Here is an 18614-nt window from a genome sequence, read left to right on the forward strand (position 1 = left end):
TTTTAATAGAGACAGGGTTTCATCATATTACCCAGGCTGGTCTTGAACTTCTAACCTCCAGTGATCCACTTGCCTTGGCCTCCCAAAGTGCTGAGATTACAAGCTGTTTGTATATTTTTGCAAATCTCTTTAGTCTGGCTTAATTGAAGTCAGCTAGTTTCGCATGTCTGTTTCTGTATTCAATCAGTGAAAGTATTTTTTTCGGTTGAAATATAAAAATCTTAGCCTCACACATACATGGGAGAAAATGAAGAAGTATTTTAATAGCATTTGCAGATATCTACAGGTGTTCTTTTTGATTCTACCACACTAAAACTTGACAAATGCTGAATCATTATAGGTTAGTTGCAACATGGAATCTGAAGCCTTATCAGTAAACACTTCTTACTGTTACATTAAAATTCACTAGTCTGTTTTGCACATTGAAAGGATCTTTTACCCATGCGTGATGTGATAACATTACTCATTGTTTATGTGGAAAATATTGAATCACTGAGTTATGCAGATATTCCCTGTGTAGACACATTTCATTATACAGTATCAAAAAAATTATATGTTAATACAACCACTCATCAGAAAAGTTTTTAAATACTAGAAAACTGTCAGACTCACAATGGTAGGTACAGATTTTCTAAAATTTTAATTTTCCCTTGAAATCTTGAATTTTATCATTGGCAAAGAATCTTGTCAGCTGTTATCCTTGAAGGGACAGGCTTACTTCATTTTTAAGAAAAGGTTTGCTAAATCCCAAGTCTAAATAGTTTTTTTTATTAGTTCTTTGAAGTAAAAATGTTGTTTCATGAAAAACCTAGTTGAGTGCACAATTTGTCACACAAATGCTTGCCTTATGAAATCCATTATATTTTAGTATACAGCAGAAATGTTTTAGGTACACTTCTGTTTAGTTACACAGAATTTTTAAAAGGTATGGATTGAGGATTAAGATTTAATAAACTTTTTGCTGCTTCATTAAAGGCATTGTTAAGTGAAACCGGCTTTGTTTTACCGTGAGTGCGTGACAGTGAAGAACACTGACTACTGCAGTGTCATTCAGTGCCACTGCCATGATTCACGCTAAAGCACCAGTGATTTTACTCACCATTGTAAATGTCAACACAATGAAAAAGACAAATAACGTCTTAGTATATTTACGAAAATAGTTTTTATCCCATGGACCCCTGAAAGAGTCTCAAGGACTATTTCCAGGTTCTACAAACCACATGCTAAGAACCATTTGTGTGGTAGAATCAGACTTTCTGGGTTGACTCAGCCGTACCACTTAGAGGCTTGGCGACCTTGGACAAGTTACTGTACCTTTCTGTGCCTCAGTTTCCTTCTCTGTAAAATGGGGATAATCATAATTACTTAATAGTGTTATTGTGAAAATTAAATAGCAGAGTAGTGTGAAAATTAAGTGTGTGAAAATTAAATAGCAGAATATATGGAACCTCTTAGAGCAGTATCTGTTATACAGTACTCAGAAAATGTTAGCTTTTAATTACCATCCACTCTGCTTAATACTTGTACAGAAGCTATGTTCACCAACAGAACAAAATCCTTTTTAATCCCATCCCTTTTGTTGTTCAAATTCCTATAAAGAGAAAATGTGGGGCAGTTTATCCTTTAAAGTGAAACAGAAGTAACAGTCGTTACACAGGATGTGGATTTTTTGTTCTTAAGTCAGATTCAGTCAGTTTGCCGGGAGCATGGTTAAATAAATAAATAAAATAAAAACATTGTCTCCTATTCATCAAGATGCATAGATAAGCCAGGGTCCCTTAGAGAAAGCAGGAGCAAAATAACATATGCGTTGACATATCCAGGACCCATACGTTGTGCATAGTGGGCATTGGTGCTAATGCCATTGATGAATGGGGTGTATTTGCCCTGGAGGGTCATGTTTAATATTTAAGGTTCAGAAAATAAGCTCTTCCTGTTGAGTCGGTGGTTGACATCAGCCACTCATATATAATGTATTACATTAGCAGACCAGATCTCCTCATAAATGTTGGATTTTTCACTTATTTGTTAATACTGCATGGAGTTCATTGTCATTTTCATCTTTATTTAAAGAAAAAGGAATCCTGAGAATTTGAAATCTCTAATTCCCATTAACCTTTGTACTTTTACATCTGGATCGTTGGAAATAATAAAACAACATGATACCTTTTCTTTATAGAGTTTCGGGAGTGCTAACAAGTCTGGAGCATCAAATAAAAAACCTGGTATGTATGGTAGTGATCTTAAAAAATTACTGAAGTGTTTGCTCTGTCGCAATCTTGAATTTATAGTTTCTTGTTTGTCTTCTTTTCAGAGATTGCTCAGGTAACCTCAGCGTATGTTGCTTCTGGTTCGGAACAACTTAGCCTCGCACCAGGACAGTTAATATTAATTCTGAAGAAAAATACAAGTGGGTGGTGGCAAGGAGAGCTACAGGTAATATTCTTTAAACAGCATCTGTAAATTTTATTATAAAAGTGTCACATGCTCCATAAAAAAGATAAAATTAATAAAAATGTTTAGATCACCCATCATCATGCTACTTAGAGGTAATCAGTATCAATATTTTACTGTATTATATTTCCCTTAGTATTTTGCATGTACATTTTTAGCATGAGTTGATGTTATAAGTAACAATTTAAGGAATAATTTTCTCTAAAGACATAGTTGTTTTCCGATAATGCATTCCTTTATAACTCACAGATGACTTTCTTAAAGGAAAGCACAGCATTATCTTTCCCTGGGAGAGTCCCAGGCTTGCAGTATAGCCTCTAGGAGAAAGACATGATCTAGGTGGTGTGCTGAGAAAATACTACTAATTGGGCTCTCCCCTAGTGGTCTTAGGTTTTTGAAACAGCATTGCAAGGAAAGGCAATACAGACATAGATGAATCTGGTTTTTTCCTAAAATGTTAATAGAAGGTTATTGCATATGTTTTGATACAGGAAAAGGATTCTTCTCTCACTTCTAAAATTTTCTTACTAGTTAAAGCTAAAAAAGCATTTTAGGGATTAAAAGATGACAAGAGATATAATAGCTATATTTTTATATGAGTGATATATAGTTATAATATGGAGGATAAACATAGCTTCATTCTTGCAAATCAGGAGTCTTAGGATTCCTAAAGAAAATGGGGGTTCAAATTTAATACCTTCTTGAATAACCCTCTGAAATTCCACCTTCTGATTTACTTTGAAGATGGACCCAACTAAGTAGGAAACATGACACTTTACAAATTTTACTTATGACCTCCTGTTAATTATTAACAAAGCTCCAAGAAGTATTTAGTGGGCTGCACCATTATAAGGGTTGACTTGCCCTTGAGAACTCTATATATTTTTTTTATAATATAAATATTTTTGTGAGATATTCAGAGAACTCTGAGCCTGAAAGACCTCCAAATAGACTTCTGCAGATGCTGTTTTCAGCAGCAGTTTGAGATGCATGTTTTAGCGTATCTTCCAGTTGTTTAATGTTAACTTGAAAGGCTAATGCTGAGTTTGAGGCCCCCAAGACCATGCTCATATTTGAAACCAAGTTTGGAGGTCTTCAAGACTGCTCTCAAGTTCTGTAATTCACTAGAAGGACTTTACAGAACTCACTGCAGCTGTTAGACTCATGTTACAGTTTATTGCAATGAAAGGATACAGATTAAAATCAGCCAAGGGAAGAGACACATGGGGCAGAGTGCAGTAGCGTTCAAAAAACAGCTTCCAGTTGTTCTCTCCTGTTGGAGTCATGAACAGTATTAACTTCTCCTGGCAATGATGTGTGACAGTGCACACAAAGTATTGTCAGTCAGCAAAGACTGTGTCCAGAGTTTTGACTGGGGTTCCTCATGGATATAGTTCATTGCCCGTTTGGCGGAACTCAGTCTCCATCCCCTACCAAGGTAGAGCTGATACTGCATGACCCAGAGCACCCCAGCATACATCGCATTGTTAGATTTGGCATGACCCAGCACTCACAGGTAAACTGACACATGCTTACCAATCAGGATAGTCCAAGGATTTAGAGATAACTTCCCAGGAGCTGAGAGCAAAGACCAGACCTCTCTTTAGGCAAGATTAAATATTTACTACACATTCATGGTTTTTCTAATTTTTAAGTTATGTCTCAATGATTGTTTTTAATCTCATCTTTCAATTGTATATTTCTTTTGCTAATTTTATAGGCCAGAGGAAAAAAGCGACAGAAAGGATGGTTTCCTGCCAGCCATGTTAAACTTTTGGGTCCAAGTAGTGAAAGAGCCACACCTGCCTTTCATCCTGGTATGAAAGTGGGTTAACTTGTATTTCATTTTAGAGGAGTTTGTTAAAACTTAGCAACTTCTTAGATTAGCTCCATCTTTGAAAAACATTAAAAATGTATTCTTTCCTTATGTCTGCTTAAAAGTAACATGCCACTGAGAATTTCCTTTCTGAAAAAAGTTCAGTGTAGAAACAGTCAGCTATTCACTGATACTTGAAACACTTCAACTCCTTGAAATCTTTCAATGTGAAATGGTTACACCATCATACTTAAAGTGAAGTGCTTCACATGGATTGTTAACTGTAGTTGGGAAATTCTTGTTTTTGTAAAACCAGGAGTAGGGGAAGGAGGGTGGGAAAGAGAGCAGTTGAAGGGAAATTGTAGCCTTATTTTCATATTTAATATTAATTTAAGTCCTAGGGAACTTTCAAATGATTGACCCTTGCAGGAATAACTAATTAGTTTAATGTGTTCTTTGTTATTCTTGTGATAGTGTGTCAGGTGATTGCTATGTATGACTATGCAGCGAATAATGAAGATGAGCTCAGTTTCTCCAAGGGACAACTCATTAATGTTATGAACAAAGATGATCCTGATTGGTGGCAAGGAGAAATCAACGGGGTGACTGGTCTCTTTCCTTCAAACTATGTTAAGATGACGACAGACTCAGATCCAAGTCAACAGTGTGAGTAATATTAAATTATTTACCTCTCACCTAGTGTGAAACTTTAATATACAGCACTGCATTTATTCCTTTTCTGGATTAGATCTTAAACTCAGCACTCACAGCAAATGTAGATTAGTGTTTAAAGGGAGAAGAAACAAAAGGAAACTTTTTACAAGATCAGAAGTTATACAGCTTTATTTTAAATACTTGCTAGCTCCAGAGCTTAGTATTAGACTTAATCTGAAAGAGCATATCATTTTTCCTATGAGTCCTTTGGTATGACTGCCATCTATACTGCAGCTTCTTTTCACTATCATACTCTTTTTCAGTGTCCCATGTGCTTTTTTTGGTTTAATAAAAAGTAGCTAGTGGCCAGGCTCAGTGGCTCATCCGCATAATCCAGCACTTTGGGAGGCCAAGGCACGCAAGATCCCTTAAGCCTTAAGAGTTGGAGACCAGCCTGGGCAACATGGCGAAACCCCATCTCTACAAAAAATACCAAAATTAGCTGGATGTGGTGGCATGTACCTGTAGTCCCAACTGCTTTGGAGGCTGAGGCGGGTGGATCTCTTGAACTTGGAGGTCAAGAGTGCAGTAAGTCATAATCACATCACTGCACTCCAGCCTGGGCAACAGAGTGAGACCTTGTCTCAAAAAAAAAAAAAGGTAGCTAGCAATTACCCTGTACACCTATTCGAAATTACTCTTTTAGTGTACAGAAGCCATTAAATTTCCAACTTTATCATTTATTTCTCACTTGTTTATATATCTATGTTGGAAGAAAATTAAAAATTAAATATTTATGACTGTTAAAAAATTCTTGTCAAGTGATTCTTTAGATAGCCACCTTTTTCCACAAGGGATGTATGAATCAAGGTCTATTTCATTATTTTCAGAACAAGAGTCCAGATCTCGAAGTGTTAAGTTTGGTATTATATAAAATTATCTCTCAGTATTTACCTTGCTGTTTGTTTGGTTGACAATAAATACAGCATTGGTAGTAAATTATGGAATAAGTAGTACTTGGAAATAACTTTTTATCTCTATGAAATGATTGTCACATTTTTCCATTTTTAATTTTTAGTTTTATTTTTTAAATATCTCATGATATATGTCTTATGAAATGTAAAATGCTTAGCCTTTTGTTTAAATTCAGTTGCTGAGAATATATAAATGGTAATCCAACCAAAACTGAGATACACTTAGGATTCAGTAGGATTATGAATTTATACCATATCTATAATTTTGTGCATTATTTTCACTTTAGAGCTTATAAAGACAGTTCTGACCCTGGGAGAAGCCTTCCCTTTAGATGAAACAATTAAGTTTCCTAACTTGGAGATGAGAGGAGTCCAATATTACCAAAAATATTACAGGGTTTCAGAAGTGATCGAGAAAATTGTAACCGGTTGCCTGAGAAATGACCATTTTTAAGCTCTGCTGATGGTTTGGCAGTTCACAATGATTAATTAGAAACCAGTTTATCTAATTAGCTAGATATACCTGTGGCATCTTTCTTGGTGCTGAGAATGGAAAATACTTTCAGACCTGGGTTTAAAAGATCTTTGGCTAGTGATCCCTGAAGACATGCCAGTGCATCCATACATTTGGCTTTTATAGCATCTGTGATCTAAAGTGATGGTTTTTCAATATTTTGTTGCAGTTTGAAACACTTTTTCCAATCAAGTCTCATATAATAAGGAATATAAAGAACAGATAAAAGCTGTTAGAAAGGAAGGTTAGGACCATGCCCCCAGGTCTTACTCCTTTCCCCTGCCTATTTTATGAAGGTCTTTTCAGTTTCCCCTCTGCAGATAATTTAACAATCACTCTAGAGAAATCTGCTTCAGTGCTGTAACAGCCTCCTAGGAAAGTAACTTTCCTAGAGAGTTAATTGAGTGATAGCTTTTTATTCCAAAAAGAAGCAGCATAGTTTCTGGTTGTCAGTAAATGTTTAATACACTAATAATACAAAAAATAGATTGACATGATCTGTTATTAGTTATTCAAGGGCACATTTGTCATGGAAATTATTTTTGCCCAGAGAAGGCTTTGTCTGCTATTTTAGTGTGGGTAGAACTGGCAGAACCTTAATTTACCTATCGATGAGAGAGATACCCAATCTAAACAACACTATCCAATAGAATTTTATGCAATACAGAAAATAATCTATATCACCACTCTCCAATACAGTGGCCACTAGTCACTTTTGATTATTTGGAGTGCGGCTAATATGACTGAGAAACTCAATTTTTAATTTAATTTAACTTCAATGTTAAGCTAAATAGCCACTTGTGGCCTGTGGCTACTGTATTAAACAGCACACCTATAGAAGACAACCAATTGTAATGCAAGCCCTCCCTGAAATAAAACATGGAAATAGCAGGACTGGGCACAGTGGCTCACACCTGTAATCTCAACACTTTGGGAGGCCAAGGCAGGGAGACATTTGGTTGTCAATATAGGGAGACCTTATCTCTACAGAAAAATTTTTAAAAATTAGCTGAGAGTGGTGGCACATGCTTATAGTCCCAGTAGCCTGGGAGGCTGAGGTGCAAGGCTGCAGTGAGCTGTGGTCATGCCACTGTACTCCAGCCTGGGTAACAGAGTGATACCCTATCTCAAAACAAACAAGGAAATATTGAAACATTAAAATAAGAAGAAAAGGAATAATTGTCTTTTGGTTATTATTGACCTACACAATGATTTTATAGCTCCTATGTGCAGATTTTACTGTTTTATATGGTTTTTGGATTTTATGTTAACATTCTTCCCACTGTTCAGTTAAGAAATTCATCATTTGGTATTATTTGAGTGTCTACTCTGTACTGACTAGGAGTACTGGGAATACAAACAAGAAAAGACAATCCATTCTCTGAAGTAGCCTTAGAGGTTAATGGGGAACAACATTCAGATAAATACAACAATCGCTGTAATGAATATTTATACAAATATGTTTTGGAAAAAGACCCCCTAAATCTTTGTGGGGAAAGAAGGCATGTTGTGAAAGATATAACAGGATATATGAGCTGGTACATGAAGTACTAATGGTTTGCTAGAATGGCAAATGTTGGGGATGCAAACAGGAACTAAATATTTTCTTGATTGTTTTACATCAAGAGAGCTGGGGACGAGAACTGGGAAAACAAAATGTTCAAGAGGTTATTTAAAAATAAAAGTAGTTTCAGATTTCTCTTTGTTATAAGCTTATTACCAGTAACCTACCTATTCCCTTGTTTTTGGCTGATGTATGTGGGTTTTTTTTTTTCGTTGGATCAGATCTAAAAACTGAATACTTTATTGTTTCTCCTAAATGAACAGCTAAATGCTTGTCATCCATCCTGGAATAGAAGGGCTCTCAATTCTGTAATTCTAAGGATAATTCCCAAAGAGATTCCTCTGAGACGGTCAACTGTTTCTATAAAACAACTGTTTAAATTATCTAGGAAAGTGAGAAGTACCGATTTTGTTTACTTGATGTAATTATTTATCAGAAATTGAAGAGACATAATTGCTTTTTCAAAGAAGATGAAGAGAGTAATGTTAACTCTGTTGGTAGCAATGAAGTTCATTCACATTGTTTATATAAACCTATTAATTTTAATTAAATATGGTTCAGAAAATGCTTAATCCTTAAAGTCAGGAATAGATCTGAGATCTTTGTTTAACCTACCTAGATTTTTAGAAATGAGTCATCTGTTTGTTGTCCTTGTAGTGGTCAATGAAAGCTGGTTAAATTATAGATTAACACTTGTGTTTCTTTGGCCTTTATAAGTATTATTTTTTATTCTATTATGAATTAGAACTTTTTAAAAGATAATTTTAATAGTTCAAATTTGTTTAGTTGATGTTGCATGTTGTTACTAGTCAGATTTTATCTCACCCATCTAATTTGCATTATGTTCATTTTATTCCTCATTTTCTTTTTTTAGGACCCAATGTTGTCTTCCAGTTGTGAAAGCACCCCAGAGACCCACTATCCAAGTTTCACTCTAGCGTGGAGGCAGGGCAGGCAGCCCTGATCAAATATCTCCTACACAATTCGTTTACTTCGTTTGAATGTTAGAGCCACTTGTATTATTTCTTTGTGTTTCTAATTTATAGTTTAAATTTATTTGTAAAAAGTTAAAGGATAGTGGGTCTTTGTGTGGCTTTCCCTGCTGTTCACTCTGGCATCTTTAGCATTTTTCTTCTTTTTAATTTGATAATTGTAGGTCATTAGCATGCATATTGAGTTTGCCCTTACATGGTGGGAGTTCAAACACACAAAGACCCACTATTTGCACAAACTATTCTTACTGGTTTGGAATAGGCTGCCTTGCTTTTTTAATATTATTGCAACATGTATATTCATTACAGAATTCAGATAAAATTTGCTTTTGTTCTGCTATTATGTTTGATCTGATCCTAATCACAGTGAGCTCTTAATTAGCTCAATATGTGGTTTGCCCTTTAGTGCCCACTGTTTGTTACTTTGTAACATGCCACCATGGATACTGACATTTAGATTTGTTTAAAGGCCAAGAACTGGAGACAGCCATGCCCTGTTTTCTGTGTATTTGGGATGGGAGCAATAACATTTTGGGGGAGCTTTTAAAATCTCAATAGAAGAGGAAAGTGGCCTGCTCTGGCAGGTATGTGCAGAATAGTGTTTCATTTGTTCCGGTGCCAAGAATGAGCGCTGTGCTATGGTAGTTCCCTAAGGATCTTTATGTGCTCTGGGCTAATGAAGATATTGCATCATGTGCTGCAGCGTTTGTATACTTTTTTGATGACCTAAAAAGGGATTATTTTTGAGGAATGAAAGGCTCCTGTCATTGACTGAGATGTGAAAAACCTTTCCTACCTTAGAGCATTTATATCTATAATACATTTTGAGTTCATTGCTACCTGTTTTAATCAGGTGACTACATGTCCCAGTATACAAAAGGGCACTGGTTGGCATTCTTCGTAATGTATTTAGTAAAGATAGTAAGAAGTCCTTTAAGAGTTTAAATGTTCCTGAAACAGACATGCAGACTAGTCAAGAATGAATTCTAATAAAGGAAAGATGTGTGACATCTGGCATTTCTCTGTGTTCATGGAGCTTCTTTGAGGCCAGGAGATTGATTTTACCATCCAGACTTCTCTGGCTAATATGTATTCTTCAACCACATTGGCTACTTTAACTTAGGAATTTACTTCTTTTCCTTGAATGGAGAGCACTTTTTAAAATAATGACAAAAATTATTATAAACTAATATATGTGAGTACTTAGAAACAAAAAGGAGTTTTAGTAGACAGTATTTTACTATATTTGAAAATCAAGGAGAAGTTTATGCAACTTAAAATGTTTACAGACTGCAGTGCAATCTACTGTTTGTGAATGTCACAGTATCAGGAAAAGTGTATATACAATCACAGAGCCATATTTCCTCACAAAGTTATTTATGAAGAGTGAAATACATTTTTATACCTCTCAGTTTCAGTTAGAGGCATATTTTGTGCAATATTTATGTTAATGTGCCTATACATTATGAATTCATTATTTCAGTCATACATTGCCTAAATCAGAACTTTATGATGCTTGAAAAAGAATCAACAGTTAAGTTAAAACTTCATGTCTAACTTCACAGTTCTAATGTCTGTGTTCCGAAATATGTCGCGTTATTAGGACGTTGGGAGATATATATGTGTGCTCCCTAGGGTGGCAATTTCTGTTAATAGACCACTTCCATTTTTAGCATTTGGCATCCTCATGATACTTTTGTAAATATGACAAGAATAGGAAAGCAATAATATCCTTTTACAGATGGAGTAACAGATTTGCCTGCGTTCACTGAGTACAAAGATTGGGTTCTTGTGAATTCAACTGACTCTTCCAAATTGTATGAATTACCTGTTCTTGCCTTTTATTTTCTGAACTTGTTGCTTTTGCATTCTTTAAGTTCAGTTTAAAGACTTACTTTAAATTCACTTTTAAACCCTCGGGCTAGAAATCATACCACTATTAATTAGCCACATTATTTAGTCTGACATTTTTTCTTTGTAATTCTGAAACTGAGTTTATCTAATACATTGATGAATTATTTCAAGGTATTTTTATAGTTCAAATCACTTCACTTTTACACTGGTAAATATAAATTACGAGGAATGACCTTCAGATAGCATTTAGCATCTGTAACCAATATGAAAATAATATGTTCATCAGTTATCCTATGGATTAAATCACATACTGGCATATTTAAGCTGAATGTCAGTCTGGAAAACAAATTTACTATATTAACTGAAATACCACTCTTTGTATAGGTATTTTGTCATATATTTAAGAAAAAGCTAAAAAGAATGGAAATCATATGACATAATAACGTAAGTCTTACTTAAAAGTGCATGCAGTCTTTTGCAATACCTCATGCAGCCAAGTATTTGTTCTCTTCCTCATTCAGTATAAGGCAGCTTTCAATTTGCTTAGAAGGCAACATTAGGTTAGAGTTCATCAGTAACATAGAATTTTAAAATGTGAGTTCGACTGAATAGATTTGAATTTCTGAGGAGGTAAATAATCAAAACACCTGTTTATTTAAAGATTGCAATATATGATAATCAATTTTAAATTATTTGATGAAACCTTTTAGGTTTTCCAAAAATGAAAAAAGTCAGTTCTAAAACGAATGCTGATTTTTAGAAAATTTGAAAATGTAAATCAGCCCTATCCATAATATAGTTTCTCTAAGACTTAATCTTCAAGAGTCATTTTAAAGTAATACAGCTATTAAAAATGTAACTGCTATTTTAATGTTTTGAAATAAAACATTTTAAAATATGAATACTGTAGTTTAAAAGAGGAAAGAAACTGGGAGAAGGAAAAGTAGAGAAAGAAATGCCAATTCCAGTCAAAAGCTTTATTTGCCAAGTTTTCTTAGAATGACTTTTACCAATTTATGAATCCTTGTAAACAGAATCTGTAATGGAAATACTGAAAGACTTTTGCCTAAAGTGGCATTATTGAATGCTGCTATGATGCTACTGTAATGTAATAAATTATTAAATTGTTGCAAAGTGCTGTTTTTGCCTTAAAATTTCATTTTGTGTGTCTTGAAAACTATAGTATTAAAGGTATTGAGATTGTGCAAATGCTGGGCACGCTTGGCATGAGATAATCTGTTTTTTATTTTTACAAAATTGTAATATAACTATGCAAGTGTGTTTATTAAAAGAACACAAACTATATTAGTTGTACTGTGTATTTCTTTTGAAACATACTTTTAAAACTTATTTTTAAGTGTTTATATTTAGTCATGATTAAATGTCTTTGGAATGTCTCTTTTTCCTTAATGTAGTCTCATGAGTATAGGCCAGCCAATTGTTTTATATCATAGAGGGCAAAAGAAATGTTTAAGTGGTTAAGATGAAGATAATATAATTGGAGATAATCATATGTATCTCAAAAGTGAAATAAATTTTGATTTTAATATGGTGTTGCTCACAAAAGTAAGGAAAACATAATGTAGAGTAATAATAGACTATCATGTTTTTATAACTTTTACTGCATCTTTTTTCTAAAAAGATTGGATGGAACTTACAAATTTTTTTTTTTTTTTTTTACTTTTTTTTTTTTTTTTAATTTTTTATTGGAACTTACAAATTAATACTTATTGCAAATGTAGAGTAAGACTTTTAGTACAAAATAAGAGTTTATGTAAAAGAAACAGCAGTGAATGCTTGGAGGTGTCAGAGCAGAGTGTTCAAGTTAATCATATTGGTGGTTGTATAAGCCCTTGGGTTGAAAGAAAGATATGGATCTAAATGCGTCAACATTTAACACAAACAACCTCTTTCCAAAAAGCCTTTCCTTATCTCCATAAAGTTATTCAACTAACATGTCTTAAGTGTTTACATAAGGCCAAGCAGGTGCTGGGATACAAAGCTGAGTGTCAGGTGGCCATAGTCTTAGGTGGTACATAGGTCTTTGAGGAGATCAGGCCCATATGCAGATAATTATAAAACAGCATATTCAGCACAGTGATAGATATTTACCAGGCACTGAAAGACTGCAGAGAAGGAATACCAAATTCAACCGTATATGGTGAACGAGATAAGGCTTCCTGGAGGAAGCAAATGCCAGGTCCGTAAAATAAGTAGGAATAAGCCAGATTCTGTGGGTAGGATGGTGGAGTGTATGATAAAGATAAGAAACAGTATGGTAGGAGGTGTAATTATAAGAATTTAAGTATTGTTAGAGTGGAAATACAGAGCCAGGAACTGTGAAAGTTGAGGCTTGAGAGGCAGGTCAAGGGCTAAATCAGAAATTCTCTAGCTCAGCTGTATGTTAGAATCCGTTGGGAAACTTAAAAAATCTCTAAGTGCCTGGGTCCTAATTTAAATAGATTGAAGTTTGGCCTGATCATGGGGATCTTTCAGAGCCTCCCACATGATTCTGATATGAAGCCAAGGTGGAGAGAAAAATGACGAAACGGAGTTCTGAGGGGGAAATGGCAGGAATTGGAGATAGATGGAATATGAGTGTAGGTGGAAAAGTCAGTTATTTCCAAGTTTGTGTCTTGAGGGAGAAGGTGGAATAATGGTGCTACCAACTGCAGTGAAGAGTTAGAGTTGGGGGAAGATGAGTTTGGAGCACCTATGGGATGTCCAAATAGAAAAAAATCAAGATATACAACATCAGATATACACCACTTGGTGGAATGACATACATACTGGTAGGTGTTGAACCAGTGAAAGTAGCTGAGATTACTTGGGAAGAAGGTCATACCTCTTAGAAGATCCACAGTTAAGGGTTGGATAGTGAAAGGAACTCATAAAGACAGGGAACAGAGAGGTTATGAGAATAAAGAGGTTGTTGTGCCATTTTCACGATTTTTAGAAAATAATGAAATTCTGGATCTGTAACCATCTCTGTCACCAGTGAAGAGGAAAAGTGCTCTTTTTGAGGACTTCTTAGTCTAGATACTTTTCTCAGGTCCTTGAATGTATTACCTCTTCATTTTTTTTTTAAGATACAGAAATTAAAACATAACTTGTCCAAGGTTACACGCTCGTAAGTGGTAGAGGTGCCTCCCAAGTCCACACTGTTAACCCCTGTGTGCTGATATTACCACCAACCCATAATAACAGACTTTGGCAGTACAATGTTTACTCATACCAGTGAAAAGAAAACAGGATGTGGGCCGGGTGCGGTGGCTCACGCCTGTAATCCCAGCACTTTGGGAGGCCAAGGTGGGTGGATCACGAGGTCAAGAGATCAAGACCATCCTGGTCAACATGGTGAAACCCCATCTCTACTAAAAATACAAAAAATTAGCTGGGCATGGTGGCATGTTCCTGTAATCCCAGCTACTCAGGAGGTTGAGGCAGGAGAATTGCCTGAACCCAGGAGGCGGAGGTTGCGGTGAGCCGAGATCACACCATTGTACTCCAGCCTGGGTAACAAGAGCGAAACTCCATCTCAAAAAAAAAAAGAGAGAAAACAGGATGATGGCTCATGCCTGTAATTGCAACACTTAGAGAGTCCAAGGTGGGTGATTACCTGAGCCTAGGAGTTTGAGACCACCCTGAGCAACATAGTGAAACCTGTCTCTACAAAATAATAATAATAATAATAAAATTAGCTGGGAATGGTGCTGCTGCACTCCTGTGGTCCCAGCTATTCAGGAAGCTGAGGCAGGCAGGTCAATTGAGCCCAGGAGATCAAGGCTGCAGTGAGCTGAGATCACACCACTGCACTCCAGCCTGAGTGACAGAACAATACCCTCTGTCAAAAAACAAAACAAAACAAAAAAAAAAAACAGGAAAAATAAAGATTGCACAGGGTTTTCTCTATGTAAAAAGGACACACAGAGAAGAGTCAAGGAGTCAAAGACTGAACGTAATAAACAAGGGCAAGATTCTATGACAATAGTATCCAGAAGGATAAAGCTGAATGTAATTACTTTTTTTGGTAACAGCTTCACTGAGATATAATTCACTTACCATGCAGTTGGTGGTTTGTAGTATATTCATGAAGTTGTCCAACCATTTCCACAATCACTTATAAAGGATTTTTATCACCTCAAAATCAAACTCTGTACAGTTTAGCTATCACCCCCATTTCCCTAAGCCCCCCTCCAGCCTCCATCCCTAAGCAGGCACAAATCTACTTTCTGTCTCCATGTTTGTCTATTCTGAACATTTCGTATGTATGGAATCATAAAATGTGTGGCATTTTATGATTGGCTTATTTCACTTAACATGATGTTTTCAAGGTTCGTACATATTGTAGCATGTATCTGTACATCATTCCTTTTTATGGCCAAATTAATATCCCATTGTATAGCTATACCATGTTTTGTTTATCCATTCACTAGTTAATGGACATCTGGTGGTTTCAACTGTTTGGCTATTGTGAATAATGCTGCTGTGAACATTTGTATACAAGTTTTTGTGTGAACATATGTCCGTATTTCTTTTGGATATATATCTAGGAGTAGAATTCCCAGGTCAAATGGTAAATCTATGTTTAATTTGTTAAGGAATTGCCTCACTGGCTGCACCATTTTCTCTTTCCACCAGCAGTGTATAGGGCTTTCTGTTACTCCACATCCTCACCAGCACTTGTTATTATCTGGCTTTTATAATAGCCGTCCTATGGGTGTAAAGTGGCATCTCATTTGGTTTTGATTCACATTTCCATGAGGACTAATGATATTGGGCATCTTTTCATGTGCTTGTTAGCCATTTGTATACTTTCTTTGGAGATATGTCTATTCAGATCCTTTGCCCATTTAAAAATTGTCTTCATAATGACTTTTTTATTAAAGACTTTTAAACTACTTTTTTAAGAGTAGTTTTAGGTTCACAGCAAAATTGAGAGGAAGGCACAGAGACATCCCATATGTCCCCCACCCTGACACATGCATAGCCTCCCTCACTAACACCCCCACCAGAGCAGTACATTTGTTATAATTGATGCACCTGCATCATGTCATTATCAAAGTCTGTAGTTTACATTAGGGTTCAGTCTTGGTGCTGTGCATTCTGTGGGATTGGACTCGTGTGTAATGACATGTAGCTCCCATCATAGTATCATACAGAGTATTTTTACTACCTTAAAAATCCTCTGTGCTCTACCTGTTTGGCTCTCCCTCCCTCCATCTCCTGGCAACCACTGATCTTTTTACTGTCTCCATAGTTTTGCTCTTCTCAGAATATCATATGATTGGAATCAAACAGCACATAGCCTTCAGATTGGCTTCTTTCACTTAATAACAGGTATGTAAGTGTCCTCCATATCTCTTCGTGACTTGATCCTTTATTTTTAGTGCTAAATAAGATTCCATTGTCTGGGTGTACCACAGTTTATCCACTCACTGAAAGATATTGTGATTCCCTCCAAGTTCTGGCAGTTCTGAATGAAGCTGCTATGAATATCTGTATGCAGGATTTTGTGTGGACCTACGTTTTTGTTTTCTTTGGGTCAATACCAAGGCATGTGATTGCTGCTGGATCATATGGTTTAAGAGTATGTTTAGTTTTATAAATGATAAACTGTCTTCCAAAGTACTGTACCATTTTGCATTGCTGCCAGCAATGAATGAAAGTTCCTGTTGTTCCTCATCCTTGCCAGCCTTTGGTGGCGTCAGTATTATAGATTCTGGCCATTCTAACAGGTGTGTCGTGGTATCTCATTGTTGTTTTAATTTGTGTTTCCCCAGTGACATATGATGTAGAGCATCTTTTTATGTGCTTATTTGCCATCTACATATCTTTTTCCATGAGGCATCTGTTAAGGTCTTTGGCCCTTTTTTTTTTTTTTTTTGAGGTGGAGTTTCCCTCTTGTTGCCCAGTCTAATGGCACGATATATCGGCTCACCACAACCTCCGCCTTCCAAGTTCAAGTAATTCTCTTGCCTCAGCCTCCTGAGTAGCCGGGATTACAGGCATGTGCCACCACGCCTGGCTAATTTTGCATTTTTAGTAGAGACGGGGTTTCTCTGTATTGGTCAGGCTGGTCTCGAACTCCTGACCTCAGGTGATCCACCCAGCTTGGCCTCCCAAAGTGGTAGGATTACAGGCATGAGCCACCGTGCCCGGCCTTTGGCCCATTTTTTATTCATTTTCTTGTTGAGTTTTAAGAGTTCTTTCCATATTTTGAATAATAGTTCTTATCAGATATGTCTTTAGCAAATTTTTTTTCAGTCAGTGCCTTGTCTTCTCATTCTCTTGACCACATCTTTACAGAACGAAAGTTTTTACATTTAATGAAGTCCAGCTTACCAACTGTTTCTTTCATGGACTGTGTCTTTGGTGTCATACCTAGAGAGTCATCACTAAACCCATGGTCATCTGGATTTTCTCTTTTGTTATTTTCTAGGAGCTTTATAGTTTTGTGTTTCAAATTTAGGTTTGGGATGCATTTTGAGTTAATTTGTATGAAGAGTAGAGTCCTGTGTCTACATTTCATTTTAAAGAATGTTTCTTTTTTTGGCATTTGGATGCCCAGTTGTTCCAGCATCATTTGTTGAAAAGACTATCTTTGCCCCATTGTATTGCCTTTGCTCCTTTGTCAAAGGTCAGTTGCTTTATTTATATGGGTCTATTTCTAGGCTCTATTCTGTTTCATTGATCTATTTGTGTATTCTTTTGCCAGTACCACACTGCCTTGATTACTACAGCTTTATAGTAAGTCTTGAGGTCAGGTAGTGTCAGTTCTTCAATTTTATTCTTCTCCTTTAATTTTGTGTTGGCTGTTCTGAGACTTTTGCCTCTCTGTATCAACTTTTAGAATCAGTTTTACAATCACTTTTTAAACTTCGCTTTAAAGAACGAATTATGAAGGACGTTCTTAAAAGGGATGTTTTAATGCTCACCAAAAGACAGAAATCACTTATACTTTCAGAAAGAATGATAAATGAGTGTAGTGGGAAGTATAGTGGGAGGATTGCTTTGCTTCCTGTCTCAGCCAGCTCACCCCTCTGAGCCTTAGCCTGGCTCTGTGAGTGAGAATCATGCCCACATTGTGATGAGGCTTAAGGGGCTGTAAAGCCCTAGTTTAATGTCTCACCCGTAATAGATACTAGAAATAGCAGCTAACATTTAGTAAACATTTGCTGTGTACAAGTGATGAACTAATCATTTGGGTTGCCTGAGTAAGTAGTAGAGTTGGAACTCAAGTCCAGATCTGACTCCAGAACTCATTCTCTTAGCCACTCCCATATGCTGCTTTCCGTTAACTGGGAGCAGATTTTATTCCCACCCACAAAAGCAGAACAGTCATCAGTTAATTGCAAAATAGAGGATGAAGAAAATTAACTGCTTTAAATGAATCCGGACTGGTCAAGTTACCTTCCAAGGTACCAAAGAACCTGCCACTGGGATCCCTGTATCACCAGTGGTCACCCATGAGCCACCTGAAATCAGTCAGACAGTGCTATAGAATTTGTGTGTCCTAAACTCAGCAATTTGGAGCAAAGTCTCCAATTATGTATGTAGTCATAAACACGTGGAAAATATGAGTCATATGAATATACCATTGGGGGAGATTAATGTTATAATAAGCTGTTCAATAACACTAAGAAAAAATATACATGTGCATATTTAACCCCTATTGCCCAAGGATAGAACTATAGTAATCGGTGTACTGATACAACTGGCTATTAGATACAAGGTTCTAATTGTGTGTGTGACAGAGTAGAAGGGTGTGTAGGGGAACAGTTGTGTCACT

The 18614-nt window shown here is 36.1% G+C and overlaps 1 protein-coding gene across 11 annotated transcripts in view; it reads left to right on the top strand.

The window, feature by feature from the left end:
- ITSN2 (intersectin 2) overlaps positions 1–18614 on the top strand; it is a 171205-nt gene that overhangs the window by 122570 nt on the left and 30021 nt on the right. For 8 of the 11 annotated variants that reach the window (XM_035273051.3, XM_078349823.1, XM_078349820.1 and 5 more), the window contains 4 exons: positions 2180–2225; positions 2315–2436; positions 4175–4271; positions 4745–4936. In XM_035273051.3, coding sequence (XP_035128942.1) covers positions 2180–2225; positions 2315–2436; positions 4175–4271; positions 4745–4936 — 457 coding nt within the window. Of the gene's footprint in view, positions 1–2179; positions 2226–2314; positions 2437–4174; positions 4272–4744; positions 4937–8239; positions 12126–18614 lie in introns of those variants that run through there. The other 3 variants (XM_035273056.3, XM_035273057.3, XM_035273055.3) reach the window with 2 other exon arrangements.

Source organism: Callithrix jacchus, chromosome 14, assembly GCF_049354715.1.
Source record: "Callithrix jacchus isolate 240 chromosome 14, calJac240_pri, whole genome shotgun sequence".
In the NCBI taxonomy this organism is placed as follows: domain Eukaryota; kingdom Metazoa; phylum Chordata; class Mammalia; order Primates; family Cebidae; genus Callithrix; species Callithrix jacchus.